Raw genomic sequence first — 18,712 nt, 5'->3', positions numbered from 1 at the left:
CTACATGTGACTGATGCCAGTGCCCTTCAAAAATGTAATTAGATTTGTTGGTTTCTACTCAAAAAGGAGTATTAATATTTTTCAAGAAAAAATAAAATTGCAAGACAATATAAAATAGATTTTAAAAATGCATTCAGAGAAATCTAATTCTCCACATAAAAAGTTACAGTTCCTAAACAATTAAAACTTTTAATATAAACAAATTTTAGCTCCCTAATTTAGGCATTTTATAATTTTGGAATTTTAACTTTTTTTTCTTTGCTACTCATTTTAACTGCTGCTCATTTAATTGATGTTGGCAGATGCAAGCAATTCTATGTGCCTAAACGTATATTCCAAACTAATGAAATCAGGCCATCTCCATACAACGAACTTGATACCCATCCTCAGCATATGGAATCTCAGCAGCCACTTACAATGCACTATCACAGAAGCCTACAACGAAGTTATTCACTGTCACACTGGCTGTTAGACAGCTGCGCAATGCACTGATCCCACAAACTGCTATCTATCTACATTGCATCTTTACAGCCTGTTGAAATATGAATTTCAAGTACACCTAGTTTCCTTGGGAGGTTATCAAAGCGTATTGGCAAGGAAGACACTCCAATAACAGAGCTAGACTGGAGTTAAAAAAATGACTGTTGGCTTTCCTGCATGGACTGCTCATTCCAGAGCACACGGAAAGATGAGGAGCCCAAAGAGCATAGCGTACCCCAGTCTTTCGCAAGAATAATACACGCATCTCCAAGTCTCAGATCCTCGAGAGAAAACACACAAAAAGTGCAGCAACAAGAGAAATAACAGGTAAATCTAAGTTGGCACACACACAACCTTTTATCCTGATATCAACTCTGCCAAACTGGCAACCATTTTCTCCACTGTTTACTGATAACTCTCATCTACCCACTCTTCAATAAAGTGCCCAACTGTATTTCCTCAGTCAAACATGGATAAGTAAATCTAATTCCATTCCCTCATTTTTATCCTAGTACTTTATCGCAGAATCAACCCCTTCTCCAACAAGTAATGCTCACCTCTAATTTCTTGCTATCGCAAATTGTTTGCAGCTGGTTTTCTCAGTCAACCCAAATATAATTCAACCCAAAGTTGACAATATATTAAACTCATTCTCTTGATCTGATTTTTGCTCCATTAGTATCCTAAACACTCCCCATGCTACTGTTCTTACCACTGAGTTTTCAGAAAGGAGTACTTCAGTACATTAAAAATCCGAGTTGCGTAGGATCTGTGCAACATTTTATTCTGTTTAGTGTTGTAAGAGTGTTAACTACTCACATTCACAGACGACTTCTTGATTTTTCCTTTTTTTTTTTGAGAAAGAGTAAAGATCACGGCAGGGCCAGCGTGCTTTACAAATAATAGAAAGTTTCACAATATTCCTTTGGAATGGAACTATATTATTGCCATTTTACACCTGAGAAACATGCTCCATATGTTACAATCAGATCTGCATGGATCTCAAGGCAATCATTCAGAGGCAGCACCCGGAACTGTTAAAACCACCCTCAGAAGCTCAGCAGCTCATACTGAGCTCATACTCTTGATCCCAGCCTCTCGCATCTGTACCAAGCTTCTTGCTCAGCAACTCATTGTGCAGACACATCTCAGCTATGCTACCACCCACCTGCTCTGCACTTCTTCATTTTCATTTTTAGCCCACTGTTTGTATTGTCCACTGTTTGGACATTTGGAAGTCCACAGAATCACAGAATTGTAGGTGTTGGAAGGGACCTCAGAGAGATCATGGGCTCCAAGCCCCCTGCCAAAGCAGGTTCCCTACAGCATAGGCCTTGACAGGATGCACCCACGAGTGTTGAGGGAGCTGGCAGATAAGATTGTGAAGCCACTCTATAGTCTTTGGTCAATCATAGCAAATGGGAGAAGTGCCTGATGACTGGAGGAAAGCAAATGTCACTCCTATCTTGAAGAAGGGCAAGAAGCAGGACTCACTGAACTACAAACTGGTCAGCCTCACTTCGGTCCCTGGGAAGATGATGGAACAGCTAAACCTGGAAACCATTTCCAGGTACACAAAAAGGACATGAAAATCATCAGGAGCAGTCAGCATACATTCACCAAGGAGTAGTCCTGTTCGACCACACTGATATGCTTTGATAATGAAATGACCAGCCTGGTAGATGATGGGAAAGCATTGGATATTGTCTTCCTGGACTTCGGTAAGGCCTTTGACACTGTTCCCCATAACAACCTATAGAATCATAGATTATCACAAGTTGACAGGGACCCACACTGATCAGAGTCCAATTCCTGGCTCCACACAGGACCACCCAAAAATCAAACAATATGTCTGAGAGCATTGTCCAAATGCTTCCTGAACTCCAGCAGGCTCGGCGCTGTGGCCTCTTCCCTGGGGAGCCTGTTTCAGTGCCTGATCACCCTGTCAGTGAAAAACCTTTCCCAACACCCAGTCTCAAAGTAGCTGTTGAAGTATGGGCTGGATGAGCAGACAATGAGGTGAATCGAAAACAGGCTGAACAGCCAGGCCTACAGGGTGGTGAATCAGTGGCACAAAGTCTATTTTCAGGTCAGTAATGAGCAGAGTTAGCCAGGGGCCAATACTGGGTCCAGTCCTACTTAACATTTTCATTAATGTTCTGGGTGATGGGGTAGAATACGCCCTTGGTAAACTCACAGATGACAAAACTGTGAGGAACAGCTGATTCACGTGAACACCATTCATCCAGAGGCAGGATGAATGCCTGCCTGGCAACAGGCTGGAGGAGTGGTCTGACAGGAACCTCATGAAGTTCAACAAGGAGAACTGCAAAGTCCTGCACCCCGGGCAGGAACAACCCCAGGCACCAGCACAGGCTGGGGGCTACCCAGCTGGGAAGCAATTCTGCAGAAAAGGACCTGGGGGTCCTGGTGGGCACCAAGCTGAACATGAGTCAGCGATGTGCCCTTGTCACTAAAGAAGGCTGATAGTGTTCTCGGCTGCATCAGGCAAAGTATCACCAGGAGGTCAAGCGAGGTAATCCTTCCCCTCTGCTCAGCACTGGTGAGCCTGGAGCACCATGCTCATTTCTGGACTCTCCAGTGCAAGAGAGATGTGGACATACTGGAAGGAGTCCAAGAGCCTGGAGCACCTCTCCTGTGCAAGAGAGATGTGGACATACTGGAAGGAGTCCAAGAGCCTGGAGCACCTCTCCTGTGAGGAGCATCTGAGAGAGCTGGGAGAGTTCAACCTGGAGAAGACAAGGCTTGGGGCAGGGGATCTGATCAAAGCCTATAAATGCAGGAAGAGAGGGTGCAGAGAGGACGGAGTCATGCTCTTTTCAGTGGTGACCAGTGCCAGGACAAGAGGCAATGGGTATGAACTGGAACACAGGAGGCTCCTTCCAACCACCAGAAGCGCTTCTGTGCTGTGCAGGCGACAGCACTGAGTCGCCCTGCTTGGAGTCTTCAGAAGTTGCCTGGACATGGTTCTGGACAACCTGCTCTGGGTGTTCCTGCTTGAGCAGGAATTGAACAAGATGACCTCCAGAGTCATCCAGCCTCAGCCATTCTGTGATTTCTTTGTTCAAGAAGTGCCAAACCTCCTCTTCCTGTGCTTTTCCTATTGCTCAAACCTCTCAGTATCATACTTCATTAAAAAAGTTACAGTATTTCAGCCTTAGATCATCAACCTCAGCAATTCCATCCAACTAAATTCCATTTTTCTGATGTATCCTGGCTTCCTGTCCTCTTTCATGCCAAAGTCATTTTCATTTCTATTTACATTAGTCCTTTTTACCTGACAAACCAAAAGCCTATTTTCAAGCCCCAGTCCCCCACAGCTACCACTGCCATACTCTTGTCCAAACCCTTCTAACTTTTGCATCTTTTTACACTGAAACACAGCAATTTCCTTCTTTGTACTACCAAGACATTCAAGATCACAATGCAGACAAGTCTCAAATCCTCAGAAGCGAAGGCCCTGTTCAGCCCTGAGCCAGAACATGGTTCATCATGCATGCAGTATTAAGTGAATTCACCCATAGTACTGAAGGCAGTTTCCACATGTATTTCTGACCCATAATTTTTACCTCTGTATTTTGAATGCTTTCCGCATAACAGAATTTAAGTAGATTTTCTTCAGAGGCAGCAAAACGTACGTTCATGACACAGGCTAACCCTGCTGCCAAATTTCAGGATCCTATTCTTACATGTGGGCGTACAACAACACTTCAAATTGCTGCTGGAATACCCTTAAATATGCATAGTTGATGAATTCAGTTGACAACAATACAAGAAATTCTATTCAGAAGACGAAGATATAGATAAATTCTTTAAACTGAAATGGTTAGGACTGCTTCCTAATAATTACTGGGCTGAACTACTTAATGAATCTTCAGAACACTTTCAAAGAGTTATAAAAACATAACCTATAAAGTAGGTTAAGTACATTGCTAAACTGTAAAGAATTCAGGCACAATTCCAGTGTAATTAGTCTTGGATTTCATAACATGGTACTTTTGAAAAAAAGTGTGGCTAATATAGCTCAGTAGATAAATTGCAAGTCATTTATTACTTTTATTAATTCCCTTTTTTTTTTCTGAAAATAGTAGCATATTTGAAGTTTCCTCAGAAAAGTTCAAATCTGTGGTTGGAAACTGTGATGACAAATGCATCATGAAGTGTTCAAGAGGAGGAAAGCGGGTTTTTTCCTTACCATTCACAGATATAATATGAAGTCAGAAAAAGAAAAAAAGTTAACTCACAAACTGATGGTATGGATAACACGGTAATGTTGGCACTCGTATACTGGCACTGAATGTGAGTAAAAAAATCATTAGGTATCAAAAAGTTTTGTTTGTGTGTGTGTACATGGTACACGTGCATGCATGTGCACATGTATGCCTCCAAACGTATATTGAATTCTAACGCAGAAAACAAGCATAAATGGCATAAAGAAAAACTGTTGGTAACAGTTTTAGGCTACATGCAGCAGACTACTTTGTAGTAAAGATAGAAATGGACTTCCAGAACAGTTTCTACAGCTCTGGCTTGGCAACACAACAATTGCCATCTGTTTTGTGTTCTGAAGGGATAATTCTGTCAAAAATACACGATCACATAATTAAGTGGAATATTAGTGGAATAGCGTTTGAGTACAGCATAGTTGAACAAAGATTGCATAGGAAATTACAGATTTCCTACTTGGTAGTTCTTGTCATTGCAACCATAGTTTAATTTCTGACCCTTCTGACAACAACTGCATACATCAGTATGAAATTACACATCATTCCTTTTTTAGATAGCTATTTTATGAAAAACTAAAAAAAATCACATTCACAGTTGTTCAGAAAAACCACATAAGATTTACAGACAGCAATTGCAATTTAACCTTCTTGAGGACATACATTAGAAAGGAGGATGACAAGAGACACTTTGTCAAAGAATTTACTCATATTTGGACATAAGAATCTTGAGTTCCATTCCAGATGCAGAAAACACGAAGTGTTTGTAGGCAGATGCCTTTTGTTTTAACCTCAGTCTTCTCTTAAGCTGTATTTCTGTTTTACCACCCATCTCACACACTAACCAAAAGAAGCCAAACAAACAAAATCTCCGTCTCTCTCCTATCCACTTGCATCCTCTTCCATACACACATGTTCTGTCCAATCTTCTCATTACCCAGCTAATCTCCCTCTCCAGTCCTTGGACCTTTTCATCTGAAACCCACTGCCTACCAATCCCAGCTGTTCATTGATTCACAGGATTTCTCTACCCTCTATCACCCTCCTACATTCAAATGGTCCTACTCACCTTAGTAGCTCCAGGAATCCAGCTACAAAATTCAAGCAACACTAAACACATCACAATTAGCTATAGCATGAAGCGTTAAAGGTGGCTGAACTTTGATGGGAATGAAAGAAAGACACCCACAGTACAGATACAACCCTCTGTCTGAAAGCAAGGGTAATGCAACACCACAGAGAACAGCTCTTCACCCTTTCTCTGCCAACATTACAATTAAAACATTGGTTAGATGCAAAGAGTTCTTGAAATGCACACTAAGGATTCTTCTAGAAACCATGCTTTTTAAAGTCTCAGGAGAAAATTAATTCAATATTTTCAGAGTGTTAATAATTAAGTACTTCTAATCACATGGTGTAACAAACTCCACATTTCTTGTAAGGCAAATAGTTTAGAGTACATAAAAGTATTTGATCTTTAAAGAAAATACAGGAGAACTATTTACAGACATCTTATTTATTTGCTCTGTTCCACATAGTGACAGCATGACAGAGAATTCTACATCCGGCATGAGAGTGAAATGGTTATCTGTGCCAACCAACATTAAATGCTATTTTTCTGTGAAAAACAAATTCCACTGCTGTAATCTTTCCAATACGATATTATTTTTCTGAAGTCAGAGAAGACAGCAATACAGGATCAAAAAAATGGAAATTGAAATTATATATTTCTTAAACAGAACAAAATCTATTAATGTTTTACACTGAAGGTCTCTAACTACTCTAATACTATAAACATAGCTTAATGCTGATGCATCTCCTTCACATACAATTCCAAGAATTTTCCAGAAGTCATCATGCAGTACTTTTGCCTCTGTGGTAAATACTGCATCCAACTCCCCCAGACACAAATTCAACCTTGGATTGATATGCAAAATGTCTCCTCAAGACACTAGCCACATGCAAAGAAAATTCACCCCTCCTTTTTCAGAAGATCACATCACAGTAAATGACCATAAAGTATCACCAAAAGGGAACACACGTTACATAAAAATAAAAAGCAGGAGACTAGATGATTTTAAAGTATATTGGAACTACTGAAAACAGTGCAAAGTTTTTGCTCTTTAGAACAAATGATGATGTATCAGTTCTCAATAAAATGTTTCAAAGAAAGGTAAAAAGCACATCACTTTGAAACTGGCAGCAGCCACACCTGAACTACCCAGACAAAATAAAAGAAAATCAAAATTACCTAAGGACAAGTATCTTGTTGCACTGTACAGTGATAGATAAATTCACACTACCCTACCATGTCACAACTACAGAGATGTCTTTATCTAAGTTTAGCCTCAGTTTTGTGAGGTCCATATGAAGATGTTTCAGAACATAACATGAAAAAGATATTCATTATATACGTAACCAGCACAATGAACTAACTGTATCAAATTACAGACTGCCAAATTACTTTGCAATGGCTAGGTCTTGGTTATTCATATTTGCAAAAAGCAAAAGAAAATACTGGTTTTAACACTTTTTTCAACAAATAAAAATTATATTTACCTGTGATGTTTCCCAACATATCCTTAGTGTGGCATACCGAATCTTCACCTTCCCCATCTTTGAAGTTGCCTATTTCTCCATAATAAAGAGCAATCCCAAGCTGCATGATACGTATAAACATAGGAAGCTGCTGATCAGAGATTGAAAGTTTCAAACTTTCAACTAACGTGTGAATCTATAACATGAAAGAAAACAAAAAAAATTAAAAACAAAGTAGTGTCCACATTAAATCCTCTTTTAAAATATATGACTCATCCATTTTCTATGTGCACTGTAATTTCTAAAAAACAAAACCTGCAATACAATACAAGGCAAAGGGCTGCAAATGGTGACTGTCAAAAACTCTTCAGGTTGCCACTCAAGAAATTTTTATGTTAAAAAAATCAAATGTAAAATGTTTCACATGGTTGTGTTTTTTGTTTTTCAGTTGTTGCTAAAGAATTTTCTAAAGCAGTCACGTAAGTGGTTCTGATTAAACTTCTATTTTCATGAAGAATTCTTAAAAATCTCTGCATTCTAAAGGAAACCTAAATATACTGGTTTTCATATACAAATTCCTTCATTTTGATTATTTCCCTCTCCCGACATTGCTGCAGGTGGACAAGTAATGTCAGGGGAGCGGTGGAAGCATTCATTCCAACTGAAATGTGGCAAACCAGCTTCTCTGGATATTCCAGTTCCAAACATGCCATTAAGCAGAACTCTCTAAATGAAAGAGTTTTAAAAAGATTGGAATTACTAGGATGAAAATTTATCCTTCTTTCAATACTCTTTTAGTTATTTTATTTAATACTTCAAAATAGCGTTATGACTATGTGTTCATGCTACAAAAATAAAAACTTAGACTTGATAAGAAAGTTACCTTTATTTCACATAGGAGCTCCATGTAATAAAATTATGTTAATAATGCTATTTTCTGTAACATTAGGCGTATTTGTTATCTCCAGGTCCAGTAGCTACATATCAGCTCTGCCCTTAATGTAGAGCCTCCTCATCTGCCTCTAAGTTCACTCATCTCAACAAAATTCATAAAACCAGCAGAAAACTACTTTAGAACTGTTCCCAGGAGCTGGACTCAATGATCCTTGTGAGTCCCTTCCAACTTGGGATATTTTATGATTAAACTAAAGTCATTAAGATGAGTTTGGTCAAAATGTTACAGTATTACAAAGGTTGTAACAATACTCCCTACAACGAAACCAAAAGAATATAAGCTATTATGAACATGGAAGCCTTGGAAACTTTCACTGAATGCTGAAAAAAAGATTTGCTTTTACCAAGTGAACAACACAGAATACGGAAGTTTTCATTAGAAAATCTCCACAGATCTGGAGAAAATCATTGGGTTCTGCTGACTTTTGTCCTTAGCTGGGTAACAACAATAATACAAGCTGCTGACGTTCCAGGAACGTCACCTTTGGGTGCGCTGAAGCCATGGTCACGTCACGTGCAGCACAAACTTCAAAGGCTTTAAATGCCCTGGAATTAATCTCATTAATTAAGTACCTAAACTTACCGACAGCGGCTTCTTTTACTTAACTTGTGTAAGAAATACAGCTATGTCTATTCAATATTCAAATATTTCAAAGACAAACTTTTTAAATTCACAGAATACAACCTCCACGCATACAACAAATCATTAAGTTACCAAATGTGAAATTTGTTAGGGTCAACAGGTTTATAGAGCTAACTGTGGCATAATTTTATAGCAGTGAAATACTGTAAAATATTTAAGTTAAAGCATCCTTACCCTTGGACCATTATACTTTGAAACATAATTATTCATCTGTGATCTAGCATCATTAAATTAGATTTAATTGAGTACATTTCTGAACACCATCATTAAACAATATTTTATGTTTAAACATTCAAGAAAAAAGAGAAAGAATAAAAAAGGAAAAAAATAGATGAAAAAAGAAAAAGGTAACTAAATTATGTGTAACATCACCAAAAAAATCAAAGAGCGTGTATAGGAAAAAAAGGCATAAAATTTTTGAAAAAAATGAAATGTGCCTAAAGAAAGGGCAGAGGCAATAAACAATCACCAAGTTAAGCAAAAGAGTTTAATATAAATTTAATTGAGTCACTGTTACCTCAGTGCACCCTAGTATGTTTTATTTTTGTCCAGTATCCACTAAAATCATACTATAATAATAATAATTTTTATAACAACAGTACCATTTTAAATTATATGGAAGGCTGTGTCACCATTTCCACTATACGGTCTGCTGTTGGAAACTCGTAATTTGGCTATAAATTTTTGCTCTGCGTTAAAATTTGGCATATAGGACTTGAGCTAGGTATAACTTCTCCAAAATTTACAGAACTATTTCACTATTTTTTTTTTTTTAATCGGGCTTTTTAACATTAAGATTTACTGTCTATATACAGTAATCATACTGTCACCACAGAGCATAACGACCGTAAGTGGTAAACTCTAGGCAGTCATATGATTCCTCATTATCACTGGCGTTCATATAGATTCTGAAATCACAAGGCATGTGGTTAAGAGTCTTAATATCACTGAATATACACGTTTTTAATTACAAAACTAAAAAAAGGGATAGATCCAGAATTGTTACTAATTACTGAATCAAAAAAAGAAAAATTCCAAAATATGTAGAATAAGTCTTTGCACACTTTATTAATTTAAGATCAGCATATAGAAAAAAAATCTGCCAACATACATACTACCAGACTAACAGTGTGCAAATATCCATTTTGTTAGAATTCTTATCTGGGTAAATACTCATATGACTTTTGCCATATCTGACTGGGAAGAGAGGGGAAAAGAACATTTCACATCTTTAACTTAGTCACAGCAGAAATCCAAATGTACAAGTGAAAGGTAGTTTAGTCTATCTACCAACTCAGCATTCGGCTTTTGCAGTTCAAAATGTAAACATGTCACAGGGTCAGACACCCACAGGTGATACTGCACCCCTGCCCAATAAGAGTTGGATTTGGCTTGCTAATTCTTTTCTTGTAATTCACTAAATAGTATCAATACATTCACACTTCTTGCTATGTATGAGACTTTGGGCTACACTTGAAACAGTAACATAAGCAAAAAATCATTTCCACCATATTGCAGACACCTTATACCATACAGTATTTTTTCTTCAACAGATTGTTGGGGACATATATTTCTTCCTTACAATTATGATGATTTCATTTTTAAAGCTTTAGGAAAAATACAAAAGATTAAATAGCTTTACTTCCTTACATGCTGTAAGAGACTAATTGCATCACATGAATCAAACACAAAAAAAAATCTTTTAACAGGAAGACAGCATTGGCTTTTCATCTTACTTGAAATTTCAAAGTATATTTTGAAAAACCTCAAAATCGTTCACACATGAACACAAATGAAAGACTTGGGGATACCTACTTTAATAATAGATGGCATTTTGGAGTTGAGGTTATCATAAGTAAAGTGCAGACGAGTCCTGAAGGAACATTTGTACAGCAGAGGTTCCTGGTAAAATTCAATTTTACCACTAGCATTTCTTTTATCAAGACATACTGTGCAGTCAGAAAAGTTGATCATCTTTCTCAATACCAGATCAGTGGCTTTAAAAAGAAGAAAGTACATATATATATAGGTTAAAAAGTATATTGGATCAGAAAAATAACATATATACATGTTCTTAGCTAGAAGAAAACAATACAAGATAGTTGCATGGTCATTACTTAGACCATCAGCAAAGCACTTGCTTATGTGATTAAAGAGCACAATTTAATACACATCACAAAGAATGTTTTTCAGCTGCATACTTTAAAAGTGCGGACAAATTAGTTACAGCTAATCAAAAAAAAAATTGAAATTTTCATCCATTCCCTATACAATAGTTATGTATATAAAATAGGAGTAGTGCATTATGTGCAAACATAATACCAATTAATATTATCCTCATTATTTTCCCCCCAAAAATCTTGTATATTTTGCCCCTCGGGAAACCATTACTGAAATTCCCTGGTCTAGCAGGGATATTCTGTGTGATCCTGAAATACTCCATGCTCAAATTTCACCTCTATCAGACATCAGTAAGAACAACTAGACTTGGAGAACTACTGTGAATACTGGTAATTTAAAGACTGAGACATCAGGCCATTGAAAACCAAGATGAATTTTTTTTTCCTGAAAATATGAAATGAAACATGTCTTACAACTGTTATGCCATCGTCACTACAGTGCAGCGCAGTTTACTACACCTCTACCTCGCCTATTTAGAGAATTTTAATATAACATGAACAATTGCAACACGTTAAGATGGTACTGTTTATTCATAGAAATAGAAACAGATTGCATAAGCACTCACCATCAGTGGCAAGTACAAAATAAAATGCAATCACAGAAGGATAGCAAGTATGAGCAAGGAGGGCTTCAGAATGTGTTGTATAATTATCTGTAATCAGATAAGTATGCCTTAAGAATCAATCTATATCATTACAATTCCTCCATCCTTTATTTAAAAAAATATTAATAAGGTAACTTCTGCCTATTTTCACACCTTATTTCTGACATAAAAAGACATTTGTATTAGACTTAAAATTTTTAATATAAATTTGACTATCACCGATACACAAAGCCAAAAAATATCTACCTACCAGAGATGTCCATAAATGCTCGATCCCAAAACTCATCCACTGTATAGCATTCTGCAGAAGTTATATTGACTGAGAGAACAATATCATCCTCCACATATTTTAATATGAGATTGTTGATCACAATGTTGACATTGTTTACAACACGCCTAATCAAACTCTGAACATAACCTATAAAACAAAACAAATATTAAGCAGTTGTAAGGAAGACACGATATCAAATCTATTTATTTCTGAAGCGATTATTTCCAAGTTGTATTCCTTTATAATTGAAGACTAAAATATCAAATCAAGTATCATTGCCCTTTATTTATCCAAAAATCACACGACTCAAAACTCTTTGGGCATTCAGGGCAGTTAAGTCAATGAGACCCTTGGAAATAGAGCAGAGAAACTAAAAAGGGAAAATTGTAAATACTAAAAATCTATTACAGCATAAGAGACTATTTTTGGTGTCAAGAATTAGCTTTCAAATTACATCAAAGATAATAAAAAACTCTGGATTACTGTAGACCAAGAATTCTAATGGCAATTTTTAATTGAAAGTTATTTAGAGATAGGATTGAAAAGATGAACACCACAGTCGCTATGGAACTTTCCAAATATGCATCCATTATAACTATTTTCACTCTCAACTATTTTTTTTAAAAAAGTTAACCAAATATTAATATTCCTAGCATTTTTTCATTCCATGAGCTAATATATCCACATCATGCTCAATAAGAACCCTGTGAGATATAAGAAAATCAGTTTCTGTCAACAACCAAAATAGTAAGCACCTGCACTGAAGCCTACTGGGATGAAATCCATTTAGATTTTTTCAGATATAATGTGACTGGAAAAATAATCTCTTCTGTGAATTCCCAATATGCAGTAAACACTCATATTTTAACAATATGGTAAAGAAATTAAATGCTGCCCATATTCATGTCTTTTCTGTATAATGAATTTAACTATGGAGCTAACTACCTTGCACTGGAAAAGAAATAAGTCTTAAAATTTCTACATTTGAAAAATTATAACATTACTCACATACTCTATCTAAAAATAGATTTAATATATGCTAAAAAAATCAGTTAAAATCTGTACAGGTATAAATCCACAGGTTTAAAGGAGAGCTTTCTGACACGTGCATTAAATAAGACTCATTTGTGTCTAGAATTTTCATTCACATAAACTTAAAATGAACATCAAAACATCACATGATCAGTAGGAGCAGACTCAGGCTGCTAATTACATTCTACTCCGCTTTTTTCCAGCTATTCATAGTTTCACATTTAAATATTAGTTTTCATCTTAGAGTATATTTTACCACAGTGATTTTCATCAGTCCCGCAACTGCAAGTTTACACACTTGACATCAGTAGTTTTTCTTTTACAGCATTCAAAGCCTCCAACCACCTCCTTTATTAAGTGCAAGACATGCTTTCAGATATCACTAGTAGAATATTTGGATTCTGATTAAGCACAGTTGTACATTTAGAAAGTATTTCAATGTTATAATCTTAATTGTAAAACATGTATCACATTTCTTATCATAACACAGATTGCTTCATTTTATGCTATTCTTGAGCATAAGTTACCCTTTGAGTAAGGTTAGCTTTAACAGCGCAGAAATAACATTAACTTCTCCTGTCATCTTAATAGCATTGTAATTGTATTGAAACAAAATGTGGAAAATGTTTTAGAGCATTGTCTACACAAACAGGAAAACCAGAAACCCAGCAAAAGTCAAAAATTCCAACAGATTATGTTAGAAATGTGACTGCATTAAGCTTTTTGGTGCATCAATCTAAAAAACTACTGGAAAGGAATACATAGAGTAATTTGTTTTTCAGAATTTTCTCGCTGACAAGACGGTAATGCATACTTTTAGATTATAGGAATTCAATAAACCTGCTGTATTATTTTAATACTTAAGGGTATGATTTTAATTTCCATTCATATATGAATAAAGTACATAAGAGACCATTTTCCTCACCAGAGTGGTGTGAACTGGCTTGTCTATTAATAGATGCTGGCACAAATCATTTAGTTGTTTTTTTTTTAAGTGCAGGGTGGAGATATTATGCAGACTTTATAATTGGAAACTACAAAATCATAAACAGTAACAATTATTTTGGAGCAAGCTACTAATTCCATTGAAGAAACTGAAGCTGTCTTTCCACAGAACCAAATTTTTGTTGCTGTTGTTTTTTCAGTATTTTGCTTTCCAGAAACTTTCAAAGTCATCCTAATTTACGATTTGCTGCTCTGAAATACAGAAACATTACAAACTCAGTATCACAGCAGCAAAAACAAAAAATAGAGCATTCTATAAGTAGATTCTGTGGGTAGATTCCAACATTTTTTCAGGACAGAACAGAGCAGCAACAAGGACTAACCTAACATCCAAACCATGAGCTTTCATCAACATGTCTTTTTGCCTGGATGCACAAAAAGAGGGAGCAGAATTCTATCTCCCAAATGAAATAGGGGTCAGGAATTTGATAAAACCTTCATTACATTCTTCTGCAAAGACGTTTCCAAACTAGTGGTGCAGCACACTGTCAAAAGTATGATGCAGGTACCATCTTTCGAATTAATTTTAAGCTTCAAACATACTACAAGCAGATTCTTATGAACGAGGATCAGTCTTTCAAGAAAATCAATTTTAACTGTATTTTTTAGCATTCAAAACAAAGTTAAAAAACACTGGCAACTTCATGTGTAAAATGAAAAGGTTATTGTTTGAAAACATAAGTGGGAGAAAACAGGTGGGGGTTGATTCTTATTTCTGTAATTTTTAAACCTAACACGATGACTATCCTTGCCACTAAAGTTCAGATATTCCACAATGAAGTGACCAAAAATACCAAACAGTCCATAGGGGTAAGTCCTCTCCTGAGGTTCACCATAAAATCCACGCAGATGCTTTTTCCATATTCTCCAGAACACAGTAGACTGCATTGTGCAGTAAGAACTCTGTCTGCAGGTTCGGCTCCAACACCAAAGAATATCATAGCACTACAGCTCAGAGTAGTCTACTGATTCAACAGAATTGGCATCATCAGGCTCCTCCCCTATGTCTAGCAGTGCTCTGTTGTTACCAAAGCTAGATTTTTTGATGAGTTCTGCCTAGCTCCATCCTGCAAAGACACAGCACAACTAAAGGACACACAAATCTTTGACAAAAATAATGACAAAAAATTACAGCACTAGTTTGATACCTCTATCTTCCAAAGACTAAAGCAAATCTTACTAAAATACAAGATGTACAAATTAAAGCTGTAGCACAGAGAATTAAACCTTCCTGTAAGGAAGTCTCTACTCCTAATCTAGGCCACTTACCACATAGGATTTGTGATTAAATAAAGTGTTATTTATACATTAAAAAAAAAAAAAAATGTATTTAGGGAATGTAGCTGCATGGAAAGTAACTTCAAGCCCAACCAATAAGGTAAGCTTTTCCCTAATGCTCTCTGCTTCATTAGGATTCACTACCTACATACTGTATGCAATTGATAATGCAATGTGATCCCAATGAAGGAGGTGATAGTGCACTACAGGTTCAAAGAAGCACAAAGAACACCTACAGAACCTATCAAATAGTAACATAAGAAGTTGTCACCAGACCTTGTAATCTGCTACAGTATTGCAAATACCTTATATATCACAGAATCACAGAATCATCTAGGTTGGAAGAGACCTCCAAGATCACCTAGTCCAACCTCTGACCTAACACTAACAAGTCCTCCACTAAACCATATCACTAAGCTCTACATCTAAACGTCCTTTAAAGACCTCCAGGGATGGTGACTCAACCACCTCCCTGGGCAGCCCATTCCAATGCCTCACAACCCTTTCAGTAAAGAAGTTCTTCCTAAGATCCAACCTAGACCTCCCCTGGCACAACTTTAGCCCCTTCCCCCTCGTCCTGTCACCAGGCACGTGGGAGAATAGACCAACCCCCACCTCTCTACAGCCTCCTTTAAGGTACCTGTAGAGAGTGATAAGGTCGCCCCTGAGCCTCCTCTTCTCCAGGCTGAACAAGCCCAGCTCCCTCAGCCGCTCCTCGTAAGACTTGTTCTCCAGACCCCTCACCAGCTTCGTTGCCCTTCTCTGGACTCTCTCGAGCACGTCCATGTCCTTCTTGTAGTGAGGGGCCCAAAACTGAACACAGTACTCGAGGTGCGGCCTCACCAGAGCCGAGTACAGGGGGACAATCACCTCCCTAGACCTGCTGGCCATGCAGGCCATATACAAGCCAGGATGCTGTTGGCCTTCTTGGCCACCTGAGCACACTGCTGGCTCATATTCAGCTGCCTATCAACCAGTACTCCCAGGTCCTTCTCTGCCAGGCAGCTTTCCAACCACTCATCTCCCAGCCTGTAGCTCTGCTTGGGGTTGTTGTGGCCCAGGTGCAGGACCCAGCACTTGGCCTTGTTGAACCTCATACAGTTGACCTCAGCCCATCGGTCCAGCCTATCCAGATCCTCCTGCAGAGCCTTCCTACCCTCGAGCAGATCGACACACGCACCTAACTTGGTGTCGTCTGCAAATTTACTGAGGGTGCACTCGATCCCCTCATCCAGATCATCAATGAAGATATTGTGTCACAGTATGAGCACAGTAATCATTGAGAAGCACAATATATTTATAAAAGACGACATGCAAACCAATTCTCAACGTCCATGTTGAATTTGGACACGTAGAAACACATCTTTTGGAATATTCAACTTTATCAGATGTCAACATCACAATACGCAGGCCTCCAGCCTTTCACTCCCTAAGACTAGACCTTTCTGGGAAGCCCACAGATGACACTCATGGAAACAAACTCAAACCAAATCCTAAAGCCATCCTAAAAGGCTTCCAATACTTTGGCATGTCTTTGCCTCCTGTTGTTCACAGGTGAGACCCCAAGATCCAAACTCCAACGTGCTGCAAGAGCCAAAGCGCTGTCCATGGTAGAACATGGTAGCTGCTACGAGTCACTGGAGGTTATTGGATCTTGGAGCTCCAAGAGCCTCCAGCTCTGGCTCTACAAGGACCCATTCCAAAGGAAGACGATATGAGTACATAATATTCCACACACTGAACTTTAATGTTCTTTTTTGATTCAAGCTAAGGCACGTATAAACTTGAACAGTTAAAAAGACAGAAAAAAATAACACAAAACTGTCATGTCTTTAACCCATCTAAAATTACATGCCCTCAGAAGGCAAACTGCAATTCATTCCAGTGCTCTCAAGTTTCATTTTTCTGCACAAAACTAAACCTCATACATGAAATTTCTGTGCAAACTGAGACAAAAATAATCAGATAACATAGTTCTTCAGGCATTTTTGTATCATACAAATATTTCCAAGTTCAACTGAGACAAATTCCATGTCAGAAAAATCAACATCTCTACAAGTAGACAGAGGACTAAATAAGCAACATCTGTCAGAATTACTACTCTCAAAGAGAAAACCTTACCTTTAAAAGCGTTTTAAGGATCTGAAAACATGTGGGAAAAGAATTTAATGTGAAACACTGAGCAGTTAATGAGCAATAGAAAACAGAGTGATCTGAAACAGAAGAACCAGAGCAGCAGAGGCTAAAATCTAACACACTACCTCTACAGGATGGTTCTCACACTAACCCTAACCCTGCTTACATACAAAGAGGTTATGTAAATTTAAGGATACAACAAAACGGAAGGGAAAGATGCAAGGATTAACCAAGTTTTATTGCACTTCAGTTCTACTATTGTATAATATTCAAGCATTCTATTCTTCACTGCTGTATGATTTTCAGACAGACAGAACTACTAAAAGGTAAAATCATTCGACAGAGGTATGAAAATAACTTTCATGTTCTGGCCACCAGAATAAAATTTAGATGTTCTATCATCACTCAGGCAAAATTGAGCTTCTGAAATATTATGGCCTACCTGGAGGTAAATCAGGGTCAGGAGAAGCAGACTGCTGAACTCGTCGTGGTTTTACTGCTGATTTCATGCTTTCCGTAGTACTGCGGTTTGTTGAACTAGAACCACAACTTTCATGGTCTTCCTGCTACAGGAGAAGAAAGCAATTGAGTCAATCAAACAAAGAAGAAAAATAAATAAAATAAATGTGGGAAAACCAACCCAGTAAATATTTGGTATATTAAACTTCTGGTCGTACTTTTCCCTCAGTACATCCTGTACATCCATCTAACTACAGAAATGATTACAGAACATTTATGTTTATTAAAAACATAAAAAATAATTTATAATTAATACTTCTATTAACTTTAATAATAATAATAATACTCCGTTATTTAACTACTAATTTCACTTGAACAAAGTACATCTAGCTGCATTTCTGCTGAAACACTCCTTCAAACAAAGCCAGAGCCCTGAAATGAGAAACACTACCTCGTTTTACGAGCTTATGTGCCTGCTCATGAAACAACCTCACACAAGATGTCAGAGTCATGCCTTTCCTAATACAACTAATTGAAGCTGTTTCACAATGCAAAATATTTTTGCAGACTTGTAAAATAATAAGCGTGGCCCCAGAAAAGATAAATGAAGCAACTGCTCATCTTGAGCTTTCATATAGCTTATTTAGCTTATTTACTCTCTGGAGTTCAGCAGCAGGAAATATTGCTTGTAATCAGAGAATAAGAAATATGCCTTACACAATGAATTTTGCAGACAAGAAAATCCTAATGAGCTGAACTTAGGTTTGAAATACCCCACTAGTATTGCCACTGCATTCCAGAATGACAGTTTAATTATAAAACTCAAAGGCAGGAAACCCAAGAAAAGTAATGTGAATATTCCTGTAAGCATATTAGGAGAGCAGCTC

General features: G+C 37.3%; 1 protein-coding gene across 4 annotated transcripts in view; it reads right to left on the bottom strand.

Annotated features, from left to right (window-relative positions):
• VPS13B (vacuolar protein sorting 13 homolog B) overlaps positions 1 to 18,712 on the bottom strand; it is a 481,062-nt gene that overhangs the window by 417,764 nt on the left and 44,586 nt on the right. For 3 of the 4 annotated variants that reach the window (XM_048068672.2, XM_048068670.2, XM_048068676.2), the window contains 4 exons: positions 17,809 to 17,932; positions 11,895 to 12,062; positions 10,675 to 10,856; positions 7,284 to 7,458 (listed from right to left, as the gene is read on the bottom strand). In XM_048068672.2, the coding sequence (XP_047924629.2) occupies positions 7,284 to 7,458; positions 10,675 to 10,856; positions 11,895 to 12,062; positions 17,809 to 17,932 (649 nt within the window). The remainder of the gene's footprint in view (positions 1 to 7,283; positions 7,459 to 10,674; positions 10,857 to 11,894; positions 12,063 to 17,808; positions 17,933 to 18,712) is intronic. The other variant, XM_048068671.2, reaches the window with a different exon arrangement.

The sequence above is a fragment of the Anser cygnoides genome, chromosome 2, assembly GCF_040182565.1.
Source record: "Anser cygnoides isolate HZ-2024a breed goose chromosome 2, Taihu_goose_T2T_genome, whole genome shotgun sequence".
Classification (NCBI taxonomy): Eukaryota; Metazoa; Chordata; class Aves; order Anseriformes; family Anatidae; genus Anser; species Anser cygnoides.
Note: the sequence above shows the minus strand (reverse complement) of the source record. Positions and strands in the feature narration are given on the sequence as shown.